The following is a 20134-nucleotide window of genomic DNA, read 5'->3' on the forward strand; positions in this document are numbered from 1 at the left end:
AGTCATCACTCCAAGCTCCAGCCTGTTATTCACTCCTCCTGGACTGTCCTCCAGTCCTGTAAAACTCCTCCTCCCAAAGGGGTCTCTGAACATCTGTCTTCTTTGTCCCTCTGAGGTCTCAGCTGAGAGGCAGCTTCTGTCTTGACCCTTTCCTTCTAGGGAAGTATCACTTTAACTGCTTTGTTATGTCTTATCTGACTCCCCTCTCTCTGTCTAGAGACAAGCTGTGTGTCCTGCTGCGTCCAAATAGCCCTGGGCAGTTCTCAGGAACTGTCTCGTGTGTGTGTGTGTGTGTGTGTGTGTGTGTTTTCCCTCTGCTTCTGGGATTTGAGCCTCACTAATACATAAGTCTTCTTTGGGGTTCAAGATCCAGGTGCTCCCCTCTCATCACAAAGCCCAAGGCCTGTGCCTAGGGCTCCTGGCTCCTGCTGAGCTGAAGCCACACCTCAGAAGCAGGGAGATGAATCTCTGGGCTGAGCCAGGGTGGGAAAGAGAGTGGGAACTCAGCATGTTGGCAGGACCACCCATGGTGCTGCACCCGCCAACAGCACGGGCAGGAAGACGGCACAGGCACAGTTCCAGCATTTACTTTGGTTTCACTCAAGGCCCAAGGAGCTTTGTCAAGATCAAATCCTATACTCTCCATCACTCTTCCTTTAGCCACTTCAGCAACTGGGGTGTAAAGTAGGTGATGATAATGTCGGCACCTACATAGAAAACAAAAACAAGAGGGTTATGACATCAGCTCTTAGCACACTTGGGAGAGGAGGGCCAGGCAGGGAAGGACCACCATGGAGAGGCACAGCATGGTGTCGCAGCCTAAGACTGAACCTGGGGCCCGATTTGCTGATGTGTGATATGTGCAGAAGAAGCAGGCAAGCACTAGCCTGAATGTCCCAGCTGTCTGGGGAAACCGAGGCCCAGTGCGGCACTGAGACCAAACTACAGACATTTCTAGCTGAGGCTCTTTCTCCTCTGCCATGTCACTCTGAGATCCAGCCAGACTTAGACCCATGTCAGGAAGCAAATAACTACCCACAATTCCAATTCCAGTTCCCAGTGATCTGATGTCCTCTTGTGGCCTCTGCAGGCACTGCGCATACATAATACCCCCCTCTCCGTCTCTCTGTCCCTCCATCCGTCCCTCCCTCCTTCTTTTTGAGACAAGGCTTCTCTGTATCTTTGGTGGTGCCTGTCCTGGAACTAGCTCTGACCAGACTGGCCTCAAACTCAGAGATCTGCAGGCCTCTGCCTCCTGAGTGCTGGGATTAAAGGCGCGTGCCACCACCGCCGGGCTTCAATTTGCTTTTTTCTATGGACCTTTCTGGTAAGTGGGGCTAACAGGCGTCTGCTGTTAAACCCACCCTGACGACCAGGATGGTCTGTGATACTAGCAAAACCTGCTCCCATCTCAGGCACTCCTCAGGACAGTATGTACAAAGTGGCTTGCCCAAGCTCTCACAAGCAGAAAGCCATATGGCGGTCCTATTCCTGTCTCGCTGCAGTTTTCTGCCCTTCCTCACACTCTTCTCTATTTGTGCCTGGTGATCCGAACTGGGCAAAGAATCCGAGCTTCTCAAGACTTTTGCTTCTTTCTTGGGCAGAGTGCCCATCATGCCCTGCGGCACAAGTCACGAACCCCACCCCTGCTTACCAGCTCTGCGGAAGGCAGTTACAGCCTCCAGTACAGCAGTCCTGAGATCAAAGGCCCCAGCCTGGGCTCCGTGCCACAACATGGCAAACTCTCCTGACACCTGGTATACCGCGAGGGGGAGCTCGGGGTGCTGCAGAGAATGGCAGATGGGGTCAAGTGACTGTCCCTTCCTTCCTGCCCCGTCTGAATAATCACTGCCACTGAGAGCCAGCTCACTCTGAAACCGTCCGTCCACAGCTGTCTAGGTGCTGCCGTGAGCCACGTAGAACTAAGCAGGGTGGGAGAGGGTTCCTGTTCTGGCTCAGAGATTGATTCTACAGCCCCCCTCTCCCATTTAGGGTCCATTATGGGGGACAATCTCTCCCACCCTACATTCTGTCCTTACCTTGTCCTTCACCTCCCGCACCACATCCAGGTAGGGCAATCCTGGCTTCACCATGAGCATGTCAGCTCCTTCCCGAATGTCCCGGGCCTAGGGATAAGGGCAAAGTGTGGGTAGCGCCTGAGACAGGGACAGGACAGGACAGGTGGGTATGGGGTTTAAGTTGAGATCACTCACGACTGCACGGAGGGCCAGGCCACGGGCTCCAGGAGGCAGCTGATAACAGCGGCGGTCCCCAAAAGCTGGGCTCGACTGAGCTGCATCCCTGCAAAGAATATCACAATGCTGGGGTCCAGCGTCAGGAGACTGGGCCAGGAATTTAATAGACCACTGTTGACTCCACTCACCGGAAAGGGCCATAGAAACAGGAGGCAAATTTGGCACTATAGCTCATCACAGAGACCTAGAGAGAAGACAGTGGAGTCTAGGCCGAGTCAGCCCTTCCCAAATCCCAGGGGTCAAACAAGGGAAGGTCCTCAGGCAGGAATCAAAGGACCTATAATCTAGTCTCTGACTACCAGGCCTTGAGGTGTAACCCGAAGGGCTCACCCAGCATCGCTCTCAGTTCTGAGATGCACTGTTGTACTGGCTCACGTGTAGGTACGTGTGTGTGCACACGCATGCGGAGCACAGACAACAACAGCAGCATTCCTTAGGTGCTGGCTACGGTTTCTGAGATAGGATCTCTCACTGGCCTACAACTTTACCAAGGGTAGGCTAGCAGGCCAGCAAGCTCCACCTCCCCATCACTGGGATTACATACACACACCACCATGCCTGCTTCTTACATGGGTTAGAAGATCCGAACTCAGGTCCTCACACTTGCAAGCAAGTGCTTTACTGACTGAGCCATATTCCGAGGGCTGCCCAGGTCCTCTCCATCCATCCAACCTCACACCCTGCCCTGCCCTCAGGTCATACCCTGTTGCCAAGTCCGTGTTTTAGCAGGGCAGTCTTGATGGCTTCGACACGTCCGTCCATCATGTCTGATGGAGCTACAACCTGACATCCTGAGGGACAGAGGGTGACCTTCAGAATTCTGGATCTTTCTTGCCCACATGCTGACTCCCTGTCTCTGCTACTAGGGCACTCACTCACCTGCCTTGGCATAGGCCAGTGCCACCTCTGCCAACCGCTGTCGGCTTTCCTCAGCTAGGAATGCTCCTTTCTCACTCAGGAGGCCTGGGAGACAAGATGGTGGATTGGGAGTGCACCTTGGCCCTTGTCTGTCCCCACCCTGGGGGACCGCTGGGCTGAAATAACACGGTCTGTATGCAGGAGCTCACCACAGTGACCATGGGAGGTGTAGGGGCACAGGCAAACATCACAGGCCACTAGGAGGTCAGGGAAGGTCTTCCTCAACAAGCGGACGGCCTCAACAGCCGGGGAGTCCTCAGAGTCAGCTGCAGAGCCCTGTTCGTCCTGGAACCGGGGAAGGACAAGGTGGTACGTCTATTACACACTTTTTCAGAAGGTATGCTGGCTGCCACCGAAGAACACAAGCCCAGCCCCATTTACAGAGTACAGCAGAACCACCCAGTTAGGCTGTCACAGGCCTACTCGTGAGCTTCCTGACCTGGGGTCAAAGGCAAAGAATACAGCAATGCAACTATGGCCCCCAAAGCCTGCCCAGAGCAGAGCAAGGCCACAGTGAGCACAGCGCTTCAGTCCTCCCTCCCTCGGGCTTCCTTTGTCTTTCCTTCCTTCTTATATGTGTGTGTGTGTGTCCGCATGTGGAGAGCACAGGCCAAAACTGGGTGTCTTCCTCAATCACTATCCACGTTAGTTTAATTTTTTTGTTTTGGAAGTAGGATCTCACTTACCATGTAGTTCTGGCTGGCCTAGAACTAGCTGTATAGACCATGCAGGCTTTGAATTGAGAGAGAGGCTGCCTGTCGTACCAATCTCATGCTGGGATTAAAGGTGTGTACCACCGTGCCACAGGTGTCCAATCAGGCAGACTGGCTGTCTCGAAAACCCCAGGAGCCCCAGTCGCTACCTCCTCAGCACTGGAGAACAGTAATGCACTGCCTCTCAGCTTTTCAGAATGGGTCTTGGGACTGAACTCAGGTCCTCAAGCTGGAACAGCAAGCTCTACCAGCCCAGGCACTTCCCTCATCTTCCTCTCCACTCTTCCATTTGTCACCTTGGGAACTCTGCTGGGGACACCAAAGATCAGGACAGCGCGCAGGCCTGCTTCCACCAGGGGTCTCAGCATGTCCTCTAGCTGGTTCACGCCATACCTGGGGAAGGGCAGGAAGCGCAAAGCGCTGAGGGAACAGGTCTCCTGCCCAGGCCTCCATGCCTTTGACTAGTGCTTCGGTTACAAGTCAAGCGGCAGGCTGGGGTATAGCTCTGTGGAAACACACTTGCTAGCATGTGAGAAGTCCTCAGTGAAGAGCCAAGCTGTGTAGGGTACCGGAGAGCGTCAAGCCCCACAGTCCAGGACCAAGTAGCAGCATACCCACCAGAGACGGGCAAACTGGGTCACAGACAGCAGAGCTATGCAGTTAGCTGTGGCAGACTCCTCCCGTCTCAAGCTCAGTTCCTGCCTACAATAGCCTCTGCCCCAATGTCCCCGATGGTGGGATGCTTATCACTTTATGAGGTTGCCTCCCATACTAGCTAACAGTTACCTCTCCACGAAATCCTTCTTTCCAGTGTCTTTCCATATCTGCTACCTGTTAAGTGTGCTTCTACTTCCTGGCACCTGCACCTGTGCAATCTCTCCTTCCACCATCCCCGCCACCCACTATAACCCCTACCTGGCCACTCCTGGGAGGCTGGCAATAGGCTGGACGTCATCAGGAACATCCCTGCAAGAGTTGGAGAGTTACGAATTAATGGTTGTGTGGCTGAGAAGGATGGGATGTCTGAGCCCCCTGCCTGGCCAAGCCCAGGCCTAATAGTAACAGGAACAATAATAGCATGGCACTAAGAGCAACGGTACTGAAGGACTTGACTCTGAGTTCAGAGGGTCCTTGTGTCCTTTAGCCTTAGGTGCTTCATCTGGATCCTGCGTAGATTAATTTCTTCAAGCACTTAAGATTTACCCAACAGTTCTCATGTGCTAGGTAGTGTTCTAGGTACTGATAAGAACAGTGAGCCAATCAGGCAACAATCCCTGCCCTCCAGAGTTGGGACGCATAAGGATGTCTTTTTCTTCCTTGTGAAGAGGCCAGGACTGCAGGAGCCTAGCACAGTACCTGCTATGCAGTAAGCACTCCACAAATATCTTCTGTGATTGCTAACAGTTGCCTCCTAACTCAGACATAACATTTGACCCAGATACTTCCTCCTCCTGTTTTAACCACCAAAGCTCTGGAATGGCAAGGGTAATCTTGACTTTACAACTGGAGTGACTAAGTTCTTTTCAGAGCTTGTATGGTTCCAAAGACCATAGTCCCCAACCTCACAGACCACTTTAAGGCTTCCCCCTCCCAACAGGACTGAGTGCTCCAGGTCTGGCACACCGCTGGGGACTCACGTGACAAAGATGGGATAGATGAGGTTGGAGGCACTGATGGTGGAGGCAGAGGCTTGCCAGGTCCGCAGCAGTGGGTGGAAGTAGCCGCTGTGCAGTATGGACTGGTGATGCATGGTGTGGGCGGGGCACAGGGCAGATGCTAGATGGACTCTAGGCTCCGGGGTCCGCTGTCCACTCAGCTCTGTGGGGGATCAACAGGAGGCATAAGACGTGACATTTGGAGGACAGTTCTTTCAGGTTTCTGCCTCCCCTCTCTCCAGTCAACTGCTGTCCCTCCAGAACAAGGTAAGGCAGGGAATCCTGTAGAAGTTTCCGAGAAATTTCATTTTGGGCTGTAGTTCCCAGGACTGATAGTTAAAAAACAAACAAACCAGTTTTCAGGGGCTGGAGAGATTGCTCATGGTTAAGAGCACTGGCTGCTCTTCCAGAGGACCTGGGTTCAATTCCCAGCACCCACATGTCAGTGCACAACTGTCTGTAACTCCAGTTCCAGAGGATCTGACACCTCCACACAGACATGAATACAGACAAAACACTAATGCACATAAAATATTACATAAAATCTCTGGCAACTTTAAATTGTATCTTAGTAAAGAATCTGAAGATTAGAAATAAAAGAGAAACCGAATGGATCCTTCCTTGCACATATTTTGAGAAGTACTGTTCATTCAACATTTAAACTTCATTTAATGCATTAAAAACGCCCATGATTAAGGCAGATTGAGAGGTTAACTTTTTTGTTTTTGTTTTTTTTGTTTGTTTTTTTTTTTTGTTTTTGGAGACTTGTTTCTGTAACTTTGGAGCCGGTCCTCAAACTCACAAAGATCCGCCTGCTTCTGCCTCCTGAGTCCTGGGATTAAAGGCGTGCGCCACCACCCGGCTTTTTTTGTTTTGTGAACTTTTTTTTTTTTTTAATGTGGTGCCATGGATCAAACTCAGGGGCTTTGCACATGGGACGCAAGGATTCAACTACTAAGTTACAGCCCCAGCCTTAGGATTTTGTGTTGATTTTGAGGTAGGGTTTCACTATGTAATTCAGGCTGGCCTCAAACTTGCTTAGCAAGTATTTTAGATAAGCAAAAAGAAAAATGCCCTGGAATTCCGCTGCCAGTGCAAAGCACTGTTAATGCCTTGGCACGTGGACTGTGGCCAGAGGCACAATGTATTCCAAGATCAAGTACTGCGTGCATGACTGGACAGAGGGACACACATGTACCTCCCCTGTACAGTGTCCTCTAAAGAGCTCGTACAACCAAGGAGCCTTCTGCGCTGGTCAAGTACAAACAACTGATCCTCCTGCATCTAACCCTCAAGGCTTAGGATTATGTGATTCTCAGACAGGAACCCAGGCTTCTGTGAACGCCAGGCAAGCGCTCCACCAGTCCAACTGCTTGTTTTGTGATGGCACGCTCCTCTCTTTCCCTAGGCCTACACTCTGCACAGCCTCACCCTCTCCCGCGTGGCTTCCTTCTTGCCCACTTCACAATGCCTCTTATGTAACAGTTCTTTGTGTTACTGGCTTATCTTGCCCTAGTAAACAGAGCTTCTACAGGGCAGTCCTGCCTCCCACACTGTGCTCTCCCCGGACACATGGACTCTAGCACAGAGCAAGTATTTCATCACATCGAGCACAAGACAAAACTGCATGTCTCAAAAGTGATATACGCCTGAAGGAAGCCTGGGTGCCACACTGTTTTAGGAGCACCTACTGTGTGCCAGCCCCCGACAGCACCCTCACACATGCCTTTTGGAAGTCATAGGCTAATCCTGGGGGGATGGGCAGGACCCCTAAGTACATTGCAGAGCCAGGCAGTCCAGGCCTACATGATCCTGGGACCCAGAGAGGAGGGCAGGAGAGCTTGTAGAAGAAGACAGGGCTTGGGGTCTCTTCTGTGGGATGTGTGAATCTGGCAGGGGGAAAGGTGAGGATTGCTGTGGACTGTTCTGAATACTCACAGATGTAACAGGGACCACGTGACAGAGGTGGAGGAATTGAGACAGGGACAAGCATTCTGAGCAGCAAATAGGGCACTGGCCTGACGCGCCTTTAAGAGAACTCTTGTGGCTGAGGAGACCAGACAGGAAGCAGAGGAGCAGGGGAGGTCAGGAGGCAGCCAAGAAGCTGTCTTCTAGGGCAGATGCTCTGACCCAGGGGACAACGGAGACAGGAACAAAGCAGGAAGAGGGTAGTGGGATGAAGGGCTGGACAGCTAGTTCCATTTTAGACATTTGCTTTCAGAGATACCCTTTGGCTACTAAGCAGACAAGTTAAAAAAAAAAAAGCCACAGAAAGTGGAGGCTGGTAGGTTTGAATCCCTGGCTCTTTGAACAAAGGAAATATCCAGGACCAGAGGGGAGGTACTTACCCAAAGTCCTGCAGCAAATCAGAAATGGAAACAAGTCCAGAACACTGGAATCCTTCGCTGTGCCCTGCTGGGTTTGTTTCTCAGTCCTCCCAACTAGCTCAGGGGCCCATCTTATCCCAGCTGGGTTATCAGGACCACACAGGACCAACCCTATCACCACACCCCTGGGTGGGCCAGCCTCATCACAGGACACGGGCGGCCAGGCCTCCTTAGAGATGTCACACTCAGCACACGCGAGGATTTATCTATCCACTTTGTGCAAAACTTGGCTCTCTTATCTTTCAGGAGTTAGCTGAGAGGTAAAATTATTTGCTCAAAACCATATAGCCAGTTAGTGAAAAAAACAGAATTTGACCTTGTTCTGGGCTCCAGCTGGTCTCCCTCTGCGGACACGGATCTACTGAGTCCAGCAGCACAGAGCACTGAAGGTAGAACTTCAGCTCATTTAACTGCAAAAATCAATATAGCGTTCAGTGAAATAGTTAGGAAATAGAAGCCAGGAGAGGTTATGGAACTTGCTCAATGCCATTGTGGCTTGGAGCCAGGTTTTGAAACCAGGTGCATATTTGGATTCATCTGCCCAAGAACATTCTCTGTAGCAGGACCTGGCTTCTGGAATCCATACCTGCATTCCCTGGCTCTTACTCATTACCTATAAAAGCTTAAGGGAGTAACTGATAGGCCATCTGCCTGAAAGCAAACTTGGAGGGCCACCTAGGAGCTGTGTGGTTCTCCAAATTCTACTTCAAGGTAGCTTGGAACTATGGGGGGAGTGCAGAGCGTGGGCGGTGGGAGCTATGGAGGAGTGCAGAGGTGTGGGTGGTGGGAGCTATGGGGGGATGCAGAGGTGTGGGCGGTGGGAGCTATGGGGGGGTGCAGAGGTGTGGGCGGTGGGAGCTATGGGGGAGTGCAGAGGTGTGGGTGGTGGGAGCTATGGAGGGGTGCAGAGGTGTGGGCGGTGGGAGCTATGGGGGAGTGCAGAGGTGTGGGTGGTGGGAGCTATGGAGGGGTGCAGAGGTGTGGGTGGTGGGAGCTATGGAGGAGTGCAGAGGTGTGGGTGGTGGGAGCTATGGAGGAGTGCAGAGGTGTGGGTGGTGGGAGCTATGGAGGAGTGCAGAGGTGTGGGTGGTGGGAGCTATGGAGGAGTGCAGAGGTGTGGGTGGTGGGAGCTATGGGGGAGGAGTGCAGAGGTGTGGGTGGTGGGAGCTATGGAGGGGTGCAGAGGTGTGGGTGGTGGGAGCTATGGGGGAGTGCAGAGGTGTGGGTGGTGGGAGCTATGGGGGAGTGCAGAGGTGTGGGTGGTGGGAGCTATGGAGGGGTGCAGAGGTGTGGGCGGTGGGAGCTTTGGGGGAGTGCAGAGGTGTGGGTGGTGGGAGCTATGGAGGAGTGCAGAGGTGTGGGTGGTGGGAGCTATGGAGGGGTGCAGAGGTGTGGGTGGTGGGAGCTATGGAGGGGTGCAGAGGTGTGGGCGGTGGGAGCTATGGGGGAGTGCAGAGGTGTGGGTGGTGGGAGCTATGGAGGGGTGCAGAGGTGTGGGTGGTGGGAGCTATGGGAGGAGTGCAGAGGTGTGGGTGGTGGGAGCTATGGAGGGGTACAGAGGTGTGGGCGGTGGGAGCTATGGAGGAGTGCAGAGGTGTGGGCGGTGGGAGCTATGGGGGGGTGCAGAGGTGTGGGTGGTGGGAGCTATGGAGGGGTGCAGAGGTGTGGGTGGTGGGAGCTATGGGGGGGTGCAGAGGTGTGGGCGGTGGGAGCTATGGGGGAGTGCAGAGGTGTGGGTGGTGGGAGCTATGGGGGGAGTGCAGAGGTGTGGGCGGTGGGAGCTATGGAGGGGTGCAGAGGTGTGGGCGGTGGGAGCTATGGGGGGGTGCAGAGGTGTGGGTGGTGGGAGCTATGGAGGGAGTGCAGAGGTGTGGGTGGTGGGAGCTATGGAGGGGTGCAGAGGTGTGGGTGGTGGGAGCTATGGGGGGGTGCAGAGGTGTGGGTGGTGGGAGCTATGGGGGGGTGCAGAGGTGTGGGTGGTGGGAGCTATGGAGGGGTGCAGAGGTGTGGGTGGTGGGAGCTATGGGGGGGTGCAGAGGTGTGGGCGGTGGGAGCTATGGGGGAGTGCAGAGGTGTGGGTGGTGGGAGCTATGGGGGGAGTGCAGAGGTGTGGGCGGTGGGAGCTATGGAGGGGTGCAGAGGTGTGGGCGGTGGGAGCTATGGGGGGGTGCAGAGGTGTGGGTGGTGGGAGCTATGGAGGGAGTGCAGAGGTGTGGGTGGTGGGAGCTATGGAGGGGTGCAGAGGTGTGGGTGGTGGGAGCTATGGGGGGGTGCAGAGGTGTGGGTGGTGGGAGCTATGGGGGGGTACAGAGGTGTGGGTGGTGGGAGCTATGGATGGGTGCAGAGGTGTGGGTGGTGGGAGCTATGGAGGGGTGCAGAGGTGTGGGCGGTGGGGCACTACAGCAGCTCCTGTTTGCTTCTTGTGGGACTGAACTCCTGGAACCCTGTGCTCCATTACTGAGCTACTTCCCCAGCCAGAACAGCACAACTTGGATTTTGTTAAATGTTGAAGATTTTATGCCTAGCAGTATTTTGCCTATGGGCATGTGAACGCATCATGCATTTGCAGTGACGGCAGAGTTCAGAAAGATATAGACAGATTTTTCTTAAGGCTGCCAGCTCACAAAAAAAAATGACACGGAGACTTATTAATTATAAAAGCTTGGCCTATAGCTTCTTGTCTCACTAGTTCTTATAACATTTCCATTCAGCTACATGCTGCCACGTGGCTAGTGGCTTTTACTTCTGCATGTCTTATATCCTCTGCATCTGGCTGGCGACTCCACCTTTCTTCTTCCCAGAGCTCTCTCTGCCCTGAAGTCCCTGTTATACCTCCAGCCTAGCTGTTATTGGCTGTATAGCTGTCTATTAAACCAATCACAAGGACATATCTTTACATAGTGCAATCAAATATCTCACAAGAGAAGGGGCTGTGGGATCCCCCGGAACTAGAATTACTTATGGTTGTTGAGCTACTATGTGGAGTCTAGGAACTGAGCCCGGGTCCCCTGCACTGAGACTAAGAGTAGTATCTTTTGCCCAGGTGTAGGTTTTTATTTTGCCTGTCACCAGAAAAAACTCAGAGAGATGTCAGTGCAAATTAAAAAGAAAAAGAAGAGTCCTATGTAACCCTTCACACTTGGATAGGAGAAACACCGTGGACGAGGCTCCTGACCTACTCCACAGTCTGTCACAGCAGATGTTTCATTCAAGTCCACACGGTGGAGAGGTGCCTGGAGTTGCTTCTGCTTCACAGAATCAATTCTAGATCAGAATTTTCCTTTGAGAGTTCCTTTGGAGTCTGGAAGATTCTCAAACAAGGGCAGGGCATTTTCCCCAAACTCAGGGAGTTTGCAAACTTCAGCTTCAATCCCATGCACTAACAGGAATACAGGACCACAGGGACCCAGCTCACCTTCTCCCTCATTTAAAAGAGCCTCCCTCTGCTAGCAAGCTGCGCAAAGTGGACAGAAAGAATTGTTTCTGGGTTAAACAGCCCCACTGTCGACTCTAACTTTGGGCAAGGCCTTTTAGATGCCCCCTTTCAAAATCTAAAATGTGTTGATATTATCAAGTCGATGAGCTAGCGATGAGGTGTGTCTGACACAGCAGCAGCACAGTAAGCTGGGGTGAGCACACAGTACTGTGACCCTGCCCTGCAACTAAGGAAGGATATACATTCCAGCCAGTGCTGAGGAGAGAATGGGGATCCAGCAGCATGTGCTGGATAAGAAGGAGGAGAGTCAAGGGAGCTCCATGGAGACACTGCAGGACCAGAGAGGTTTCAGCTTCCTTAGGAGGCGATGTCCCCTAACTTTGGAGTGAGACTGCCACCAGGTGTGGCTGAGAAAGAGCTTCAGGACCTGGGTTCCCATGGAATCCCCATGGAGGATTCCAGAGGCTGTGCTCTTGGCATAGATAGAGGTGAGCTGGTGCCAGTTCTGGCAGGCTCTGCAAGGGTTGGGGAATAGATTCCTCAGGAGGGCCAGCTAGGTGGAAGGTCTAACGCTGGGAAATCTGAAGCATTCTCAAAACGGCCCAGGAAAGGCAGCTACGGGCAGTCGGACCTGAATACTTTAGCTGCCACCTGCCACAGTATTATAGGAGGGATCAGACAGAAAACTAGACCTTGTCTGGTCTGCTGGCGTAATCTCCCCTGCCAGGGTTTAGCCATTTCAAACTATGAGTTGCTTTTCCCAGATTGCTATAAAATTCTGGCTGGGAGCTTCTACATCCAACAATGGTAAAACTGAACTCTGAGAAGGACATAAGAACAGGGCAGCAGGAAATCTGGTCCAAAATTCAGGAGTCCAGCAGCCCTCAATTCTCACTTTGGCCTTTGACACTAGAAGAACAGAGTTCATACATGATATTCCCAGCAGAGATGAGCCGACTGAGAGCTCCAAGTGAGGGAGGAGGGGAGGGAAGAGGATGTGACCTAGACCTGACCACTGCTGGTAGCAGGAGAGTTAAGTGGGATTTAAAAGGCTTGGGGGCAAACTCCTGTCTCTTCACGTGGTAAACTGGGGCTTCAAGAGACCTCAGTGGGTGGTTGTATTGACTGAAAGAGCAGATTGTTTTCCCCTAGCTCTCCAGCCTGCCAGACACCTCGCGCTCCCAGACTACCCCCAGCGGCCTCGGAGAAGGGAGGAGGGTGGAGGCCACTTTTGAATCCCCAATCCTGGATGCACAAGACCGTGTAGCGGCAAGATTCTGCCCACTCTAGAGGGTGCACCAGGACTGCGTCTCCGCCGCAGCGCCAGAGCGTCAGAAGCACAATGCCATCCGGGATGCACACCCAAACCACCACTTGCCAGAGGACGGGCCCGCTCACCTACCACGGACACTGCTCCCCCGCCGCAGCTCCGCTCCTGACTCCCGCCTCTCCCGCTCTGAGAGAGCTAGTCCACGTGGGGGCGGGGCGACTCACCCGGAAGCGGCTCTCCTTCTGCCCGCCCCCACGGGCGTGCAGCCTACGCTCCCTTCAGGGCAGCCTCTGCTCGCTCGCTGGGCCTTGCCCACTCTCCGAGAGTGAAATCTTGGCCAATCTGGAGCCTTCGGGGAGCCCGAGAGCCCGCCTACCCCGCCTCTCCAGTCCACACACCATCCGACCCCTTGGGCCTCACTTGAGTGGAGAAGGCCCGAGCCTCTGGGCGGACCCTGGCTTGTCCTTCCGAACTCACCGAAGAGTTCTCTAGGTCTCTTCTTAGCCTCCAGCAAAAAACTGGCTGTTGCTCTTTGGTTAAAAAAAAAAAAAAAGGGTGTTCAGGACGATAAAACACAGAATTTTGGCGGACTATGCACTTTAAAGTTGTTGCATTCAGCAGCAGACGGCCCATTTTAGACAAATTTATTACAGCGTAATTAATTGCCCAGCCCTTGATCTGTGGATGGGTTGAAAGATGTGGATATTGAAAATAAAAAAAAGTAACCACATATGACAGGGGTATCATGTTTACCTAAAATGTATACATTAAAATCTGACCAAAGGGAGCAGACTGGTGGTATACCCTTTCAACCCAGCACTAGGAAGTAGAGACAGGTGGATCTCTGAATTTGAGGTCAACTTGGTCTACAAAGTGAGTTCCAGGCCAGCCAATGCTATTACATAGTGATAGCTGTCTCAACATAAAAAAAACAAACAAACAAACAAAAAAACAACAGACAACACGATTAATTTAAAAATTTAGCCAGGCAGTGGTGACGACGCACAAATCCCAGCACTTGGGTGGCAGGGGCAGGTGAATCTCTGAATTCAAGGCCAGCCTGGTCTACAGAGTGAGTTCCAGGACAGTTAGAGGTGTTACACACAGAAACCCTTCTCGAAAAACAAATTAAAAAACAAAATCAATCAAACAAAAACAACAAAAAGTTAAACAAAGTTCTGTGGACGCTCAGAGCATGGAGTCTGGGGTTTATGAGGCCAGAAACAAAGACTTGGGGTGGGGGGTGAGGCAGTGACTGCTCACTAGTGAGAGGGGTGGAAGAGTAGCTGTGTAATACTGTAAATGTGCTTAGTATCAGCAAATCTTCAGTTCAAAATGGTTAAGTTTATGATCTGTGAATCTCATTTTGGATTTTAAACATTCACTAGAAAATTTAGACTTAAAGTCGGATGAAGGGCACATGAGAACTGCACTCTTTGTAATTCTTCTGTATCTGAAATTATCCCAACCATTTACAAAGTTTATGAAAATAAAAACAGAAGGCCAAAGGCCACTGGATCATGATCTCAGTAATTTCTCGTAAAAGAGCTTCAACTTCCTATAAGAATGAATTGAATGAATTAGAACAAGATCCATGCTACTGAAGCACTCTGCTTAGAGATGAGAAACTTACCTTGGTCTGCTGGAAAACCTTCAAAATTCAGATGCCATTATGGGGAGGTGTAGACTGACTGAGAAAAAGCTGATGGATGACTTCAAAGATTCTTCCAGATAGAAAAGGTTTCTCTTAGCAAATAAGAAGGTGAATCCAAAGACAAACACATAGGCATCCTCATGAATATTAACCTTCATCAGGCGATGAAAGGAGACAGAGACAGAGACCCACATTGGAGCACTGGACAGAAATCTCAAGATCCAAATCAGGAGCAGAAGGAGACGGAGCACGAGCAAGGAACTCAGGACCGGGAGGGGAGCACCCACACACTGAGACAATGGGGATGTTCTACTGGGAACTCACCAAGGCCAGCTGGCCTGGGTCTGAAAAAGCATGGGATACAACCGGACTTGCTGAACATAGCGGACAATGAGGACTACTGAGAATCAAGAACAATCGCAGTGGGTTTTTGATCCTACTGCACTTACTACCTTTTGGGGAACCTAGGCAGTTTGGATGCTCACCTTACTAGACCTGGATAGAGGTGGGCGGTCCTTGGGCTTCCCACAGGTCAGGGAACCCTGATTGCTCTTCGAGCAGATGAGGGAGGAGGACTTGATCGGGGGAGGGGGAGGGAAATGGGAGGCAGTTGCGGGGAGGAGGCAGAAATCCTTAATAAATAAATAAATTTAAAAAAAAGGTTTCTCTTAGACAGTTAAAAAGTTTGGCTAAGGATGAACTAAAGACATAAAGAAGAACTTCTTTTGTTTGTTTGTTTGAACATGCTAGGCAAGTACCCTGTTAACTGAGTTCTTTCCATTTCTATTGGCACACAAACGGCTTTATGGTGTTATTAGATGGTAGATCTCACAAAGTAATGTTCTTGGAAGATCTATTTGCTAAGTATTATACATGGAATGAAGAAAGGATATCAAATGACCATTGGGTTCTTTGTGAAATAAAGTTGACTTAAGAACGATATAGAGCTGTGGTTAAGACCTAACAGAGGTAACGGAAATGCTGTTTGATAGGAGTTAAGAATTAATACCTGGCTAGGCGGTGATGGCTCAAGTCTTTAATCCCAGCACTGTCGCAGAGGCAAATCTCTCTGTGAGTTCAAGGCCAGCCTGGTTTACAAAGTGAATGCTGGGACATTCAAGGCTACTTGAAAACAACAAACATACCTGGAAGCACTTTGAAAAGTGCTAGACACATAAAGAGCTTAAGACGTGGGAGCTAGTCATGTATACAGAGTAACCAAGAGACTCTTGGAAAATGTTGGCTGTGGTTATGCTCACTCACCTGCTGGTGATCCAGAGATACAGGGTTCTGTGCTTCTGTGTGTGTGTGCGTGACAGAGAGAGAGATAGATATTGATCGATCTAGATGGATCCTTTCCAAAAGCACATGGTATGAGTCATCATTTTAAACAAAAATGTTCTTTATTTGTATAAAGCATTAAAATCGTCTCAGCAGTTCCCAGTCACTTTCAATAGTCTTCACCGCAGCCACTCACCCAGCTCACAGTATCCAGCTACATTACATTACTTGTCAACCTCAAGTGCCCAGCTAAGACAAAAAAGTGCGTGGAGCACTGAATGGGGAGAAAGGGAAGGCCAGCAGACACTTCCAAAGCCACAGCGTGGCAGCTCTGCCTGGAGCTTCAGAGGCATTTCAGGAGGATGAAGGACTCTGAGGAACTTGCACTTTGGGATAGTATATAGGTTACTAAAGATCCTAGATTGGAAGATGAAATAAGTAAAAGGAGAAGAAAGTGGGGCTGGGAAGCAGAGGCAGGAGAGAGATGTAAGGGGGAAAGAGCTAGAGGAGAAAAATTCTGGAACTTGTCAAGAGTTCAGGGAATGAAAAGCAGCAGCTGCAGGTCAGGGAAATGGGCTAATGAAGAGAGAGCCTGGGATTTTATGCCTTCCAGGGGGTAGCACTGAATCTTACAGTGCAGGCACTGAGTTACTGCCAAAGACTGAGCCATCTGTTTTTAAGAATTGGCACCATTTTTTTTGACAGATTACAATCGACATTAAGAATTTAAGAATGTATGTGCAGCCACCACAGCAGACGGAACATCTACAGTCAATAAAGAAGGGCTACAGGCTAATTAACTCTAGACAACAAACTAACAAGTAATGCTACAATCCAGTGACGAGATTATCTTATTCTCCTACAGCTTTTTAGTCATTTCTTAAAGAGCAACCATTCTGACCTACTGCTAACACTGTACAATCAAACACGGTGACTGCTCAAAGCCTCGTTTCTCCCCTGAGCCTTTAGGGCCTCTGTGAACTGAAACACAGCAGGCAACATGGAAGTTATTACTTTTTTGGAGGGGCAGGGAAATGGGATCAAAAAGTAGCTAGTCACATACTTAAGTAAACAAACGATATCAAACTATTTAGTCATTCAGAATCCCTTATACTAAAAAGTCACAACCTTCAGACTGATTCTTCAGGTTCTCTGAGTGTTGGAAGAGCTGATTTTCATCTTTCTGGTCAGTTTTTATTTTGATCTCAGGCACCTGTGCCGAAGATGGCTCTGCCTTTCAGGGAAAGGCTTCACATGAAAACACTGTAGGTGGTCACTTCCATGGCGCCAGTCTGCCCACTCTCCACTCAGTTGTCTACTTCCTCCTCTTCATTCTGTTCTTCCTCATCCAATCGTTCTTCATCTTCATCGTCTTCCTCCCTGCTCTTGTCCTGCTCTTCGGAATCTGTTTTTTTGTCTTTGTCCTTCTTCTTTTGCTCGGAAGCCTCCTTCTTGCCTTTTTGTTCCCGCCTGTATGCTGTAAGGAAGCAGCAGATTATTGCAAACCAAAGCATAGAAAAATAACCAGGCCCGTATCACATATCTCAGATGGTACCAACTAAACAGAGGAATCGTGACCAGTGCCGGATTACTGCAATCAAGGTCATCAGGGAACAAAGGATGATCATCTTTCATATGGCTTAAGAAACCGAAGAGCGGATGGATACCTTCTAGAGCTTCTTTCAACGGTGTAACGAACCGCTGGAACTCCATCTCTTCCATGGCTGACAGCACATCACTGGCATTGAGAGTCTTGCGCTTCCCTTTCATTGCGAAGTTGTTCGCACTGAAGAAAAAAGCAAAACCCCTTCAGAAGCTGTCAGAGTGGGTGGGAAGAAGAGACACCAAGAGGTGGGACGGGAAAATCCGTATTTATCTTAGATTCATGGGTTTTGTGAACACGACTCAGTTCATTCCTTCCCCGTACAAAGGGCTACGGGAACCTTGTTTAACCTGCTTCAGAATTTGTGGGAACTGGAGGAGTGCTCTCTCTACTGGAGCAGGGAACTCTACTGGGGCCACGAAGCCACGAAGTCGGGGATGAGATCCCGCAGAGCCTTCCTTCTGCCTCTGCTCGACTCACCAGGATGTGGCATACAGAACGAAGACGCTGGCGGCGCGGGAGATGGCGCTCCGGGCTTCCTTGGAGATGTTGACGCCGTCCGGGAGCTGCGAGAGTGGAGATAAACACACACGCGGATCTTGTTAACCTCCGGCTCGCTCGTCCGCCCTCGACCCATTCGCCAGCCCGAGCAGCTCACCGCTTCCTTAATGATCCTAGTAATGACGGCGTTGGGCAGATTTAGGTCCTCGGGCCTCTCCGCCATGGCCTCCGCTGGAGCCCGAGCCTCCCCGGCCTCAGGCCTTCTCTTCAAACAGTTCTGGTGTCTGGACTTCCCGCGTCGGTAAGATCTGACCCTCGGAGGCTTCCGTCCCACCCCACGTTGCCAGTGCCCCACAGTGCTTTGCGCCACAGCCTCCCTTCTTCAGCCCCGCCTAAAGTCGGCGGTTTAGCCAAGCTTTCCATATCGCGATGGTTTCGGCTCACTGAGGTTCTCGCTAGCTTCGACTGTATCCTTCACGTTCCTCTCTAGACTCGTTTCTTTGCCACGTACTGTCACTATTACTGGAACTTTCGTACCAAACTAAGTTTGGCTTTCTGAGTTTTCCGTCTATTCTCCCATTGTGCCTTGCGCCGCTGCTAGGCAACGGGGCGGCATGGTGCCTATTGTGGTTGTGGGAAGGCTAGACTGAGCCAAGGGGCGAACACCGCCGGACATGATGGGCGGGACTCTGGGAGAGGGGCGGGGCCTCTCTGGGAGAGGCGGGCGGGGCCCTGGGAGGCGTGGGCGGAGCCAAAGCCTCGCAGCGTTTTCGCTATCTCAGCATTGTCCCTAGAATAGAGGGCTTTGGAATCTCCTTTTATGCCTCGGAATCGCTGACCACTGACACTTTTTTATTTTCTTTTTTTGGCTCGGAACTCAGTGGAGATTTTCTTTCAATTTTACTGCACCGATGTCCATCTTTAATCTTATTTCACTTTCATCTTTGTGATACTCGTATTAAGGGTAAATGTTATCTAAAACTTTGTTGTTATTTTTTTTAATGCCAACTATTTTATTAGAACAGCTATAAGGCTGGTGATATCGGGAGACACCTGATGAGACTCCGGGGTTCAGTTTGGACTGGTCCGGTCCTGAAAGGGCGAGAAGCATCTGAGTGTAAGAATAATGCATCATATTCTCATTCTCATTCAAAAGCCCGTGTTAAAGTTGTATTTCTTAATTCATTAAGTGATTCAGTGTACATATTCCCCATCAAACTCTTCACGAGGTTTTACATTTACAATGACGTTTTAAGTTATATAATTTTTGTATTAAGTACAGGAAAAATTCTTACTGAGAACTAATGTTGGTGTCTCTCTCTCCCTCTTTGTTGCTTTCTTTCTTTTCTTAAAACATGGTCCAAGACTTATTTTCCCACTTTTCATGGGGACATAATTACAAAGAAATATTTTCCAGCACTCGGGAGGCAGAGGCAGGTGAATCCCTGTGAATTTGAGGCCGGCTTGGTCTACAAGAGCTAGTTCCAGGACAGCCAGGATTGTTACACAGGGAAACCTTGTCTTGAAAAAAAATTGCAAAAACAAAAAAGTTAAAAAAAGAAATATTTTCCTATTGGGAGAAAAAGAAACCCACAACAAGGTAAAGAAGGTGATGGATGGCACTGAGGGATTGTTATGGCAAAGAGAGCTCCGCTCTTAGAAGAGGCCTGCTTTAAAGACTTCCTCAGCCTTAGTTCCAGCCACTATTTAGCTGATCTAGAAGAGAAGCCAGAAATCTGCATATAATGAACCATTTCAGTGTCAAGATACTGGCTCAGTCCAATAGTTTCCTACTTCTGATTTAAATTGCAAGCTGTTTAGAACAGAGTTTGTTTATTGCTGTTCTCCATGCCCCAAACAGGTTCTCTCACATATTTGGTAGTCAATAAATGTGTTGACTAGAAGAAATGGACAGTGTCCTTAAAAAGTGAATAAGGGGACCAGTGAGATGGCTCAGAGGTTAGAGAAACTTTGTACCAAGGCTGAGGACCCGAGCAGTCTCTGGACTCACGGGAGAATGGGCTCCTGCTCACTCACATGTGTACTTTAGCACCCGAACCCACAGATAGATGAATAAAACACAATTATATCTTAAAAGGAATAAGGTAATTGTAGGAACTACATGACATTTTAAAAAAGAGAATAATACTTATTTTTAGTATAATTTTATTTGTGTGTACATTTAATGTAACGTCCTTAAATGTGTACTAGTATTCCTGTGCCATGCTGGTATGGAGGCCAGAGGACTACCCTGAGTCTTGGTCTTGCCTTCTACCTGAAGACACCATCATATGCCAGGCTAGTTAGTGGGAGCAGTGGGGTTACAGACGTGTACTGTGCCTTACCTCATGTGGATTTGGGCGTTGAACTCAGTCCCATGTTTTGCCCTCTCAGTGCTCTGGCTATGGAGCATCTCCCCAGCCTGATGATATTTATTGAGTACTTGCTATATGGTCCTATT

The 20134-nt window shown here is 50.2% G+C and overlaps 3 protein-coding genes across 14 annotated transcripts in view; 1 reads left to right on the forward strand and 2 right to left on the reverse strand.

The window, feature by feature from the left end:
* Positions 1-571: 571 nt before the first annotated feature.
* On the reverse strand, positions 572-12893 carry Alad (aminolevulinate dehydratase). Of its 6 annotated transcripts, none has more exons than XM_075946379.1 (12): positions 12767-12893; positions 5524-5704; positions 4802-4852; positions 4183-4279; positions 3323-3458; positions 3135-3218; positions 2958-3046; positions 2384-2439; positions 2214-2301; positions 2040-2126; positions 1655-1784; positions 572-707 (listed from the first exon to the last, which is right to left on the reverse strand). In XM_075946379.1, the coding sequence occupies exons 2-12, from the start codon at positions 5634-5636 to the stop codon at positions 646-648; spliced, it is 993 nt and encodes a 330-aa protein (XP_075802494.1). In that variant the 5' UTR covers positions 5637-5704; positions 12767-12893; the 3' UTR covers positions 572-645. The 6 variants fall into 6 exon arrangements, with proteins under 6 accessions (XP_075802494.1, XP_075802497.1, XP_075802500.1 ...); XM_075946382.1 differs by having other exon boundaries at positions 5524-5823; positions 12767-12872; XM_075946385.1 differs by having other exon boundaries at positions 12763-12786.
* A 2779-nt stretch (positions 12894-15672) lies between these two features.
* Positions 15673-18054, reverse strand: Pole3 (DNA polymerase epsilon 3, accessory subunit). The gene is made up of 4 exons (XM_075946387.1): positions 17831-18054; positions 17653-17738; positions 17237-17355; positions 15673-17046 (listed from the first exon to the last, which is right to left on the reverse strand). Exons 1-4 carry the CDS (start codon positions 17894-17896, stop codon positions 16877-16879), a joined length of 441 nt encoding a protein of 146 aa, XP_075802502.1. The 5' UTR covers positions 17897-18054; the 3' UTR covers positions 15673-16876.
* C13H9orf43 (chromosome 13 C9orf43 homolog) overlaps positions 18051-20134 on the forward strand; it is a 36100-nt gene continuing 34016 nt past the window's right edge. For 5 of the 7 annotated variants that reach the window (XR_012907515.1, XR_012907516.1, XM_075946374.1 and 2 more), the window contains exons 1-2: positions 18051-18140; positions 18694-18790. Coding sequence is in view for 4 of the 7 variants with exons in the window: in XM_075946374.1 (XP_075802489.1) it covers positions 18730-18790 (61 nt within the window). In the remaining 3 variants the exon portion in view is untranslated. The remainder of the gene's footprint in view (positions 18141-18693; positions 18791-20134) is intronic. The other 2 variants (XM_075946375.1, XM_075946376.1) reach the window with 2 other exon arrangements.

The sequence above is a fragment of the Microtus pennsylvanicus genome, chromosome 13 (assembly GCF_037038515.1).
Source record: "Microtus pennsylvanicus isolate mMicPen1 chromosome 13, mMicPen1.hap1, whole genome shotgun sequence".
Taxonomy (NCBI): Eukaryota; Metazoa; Chordata; class Mammalia; order Rodentia; family Cricetidae; genus Microtus; species Microtus pennsylvanicus.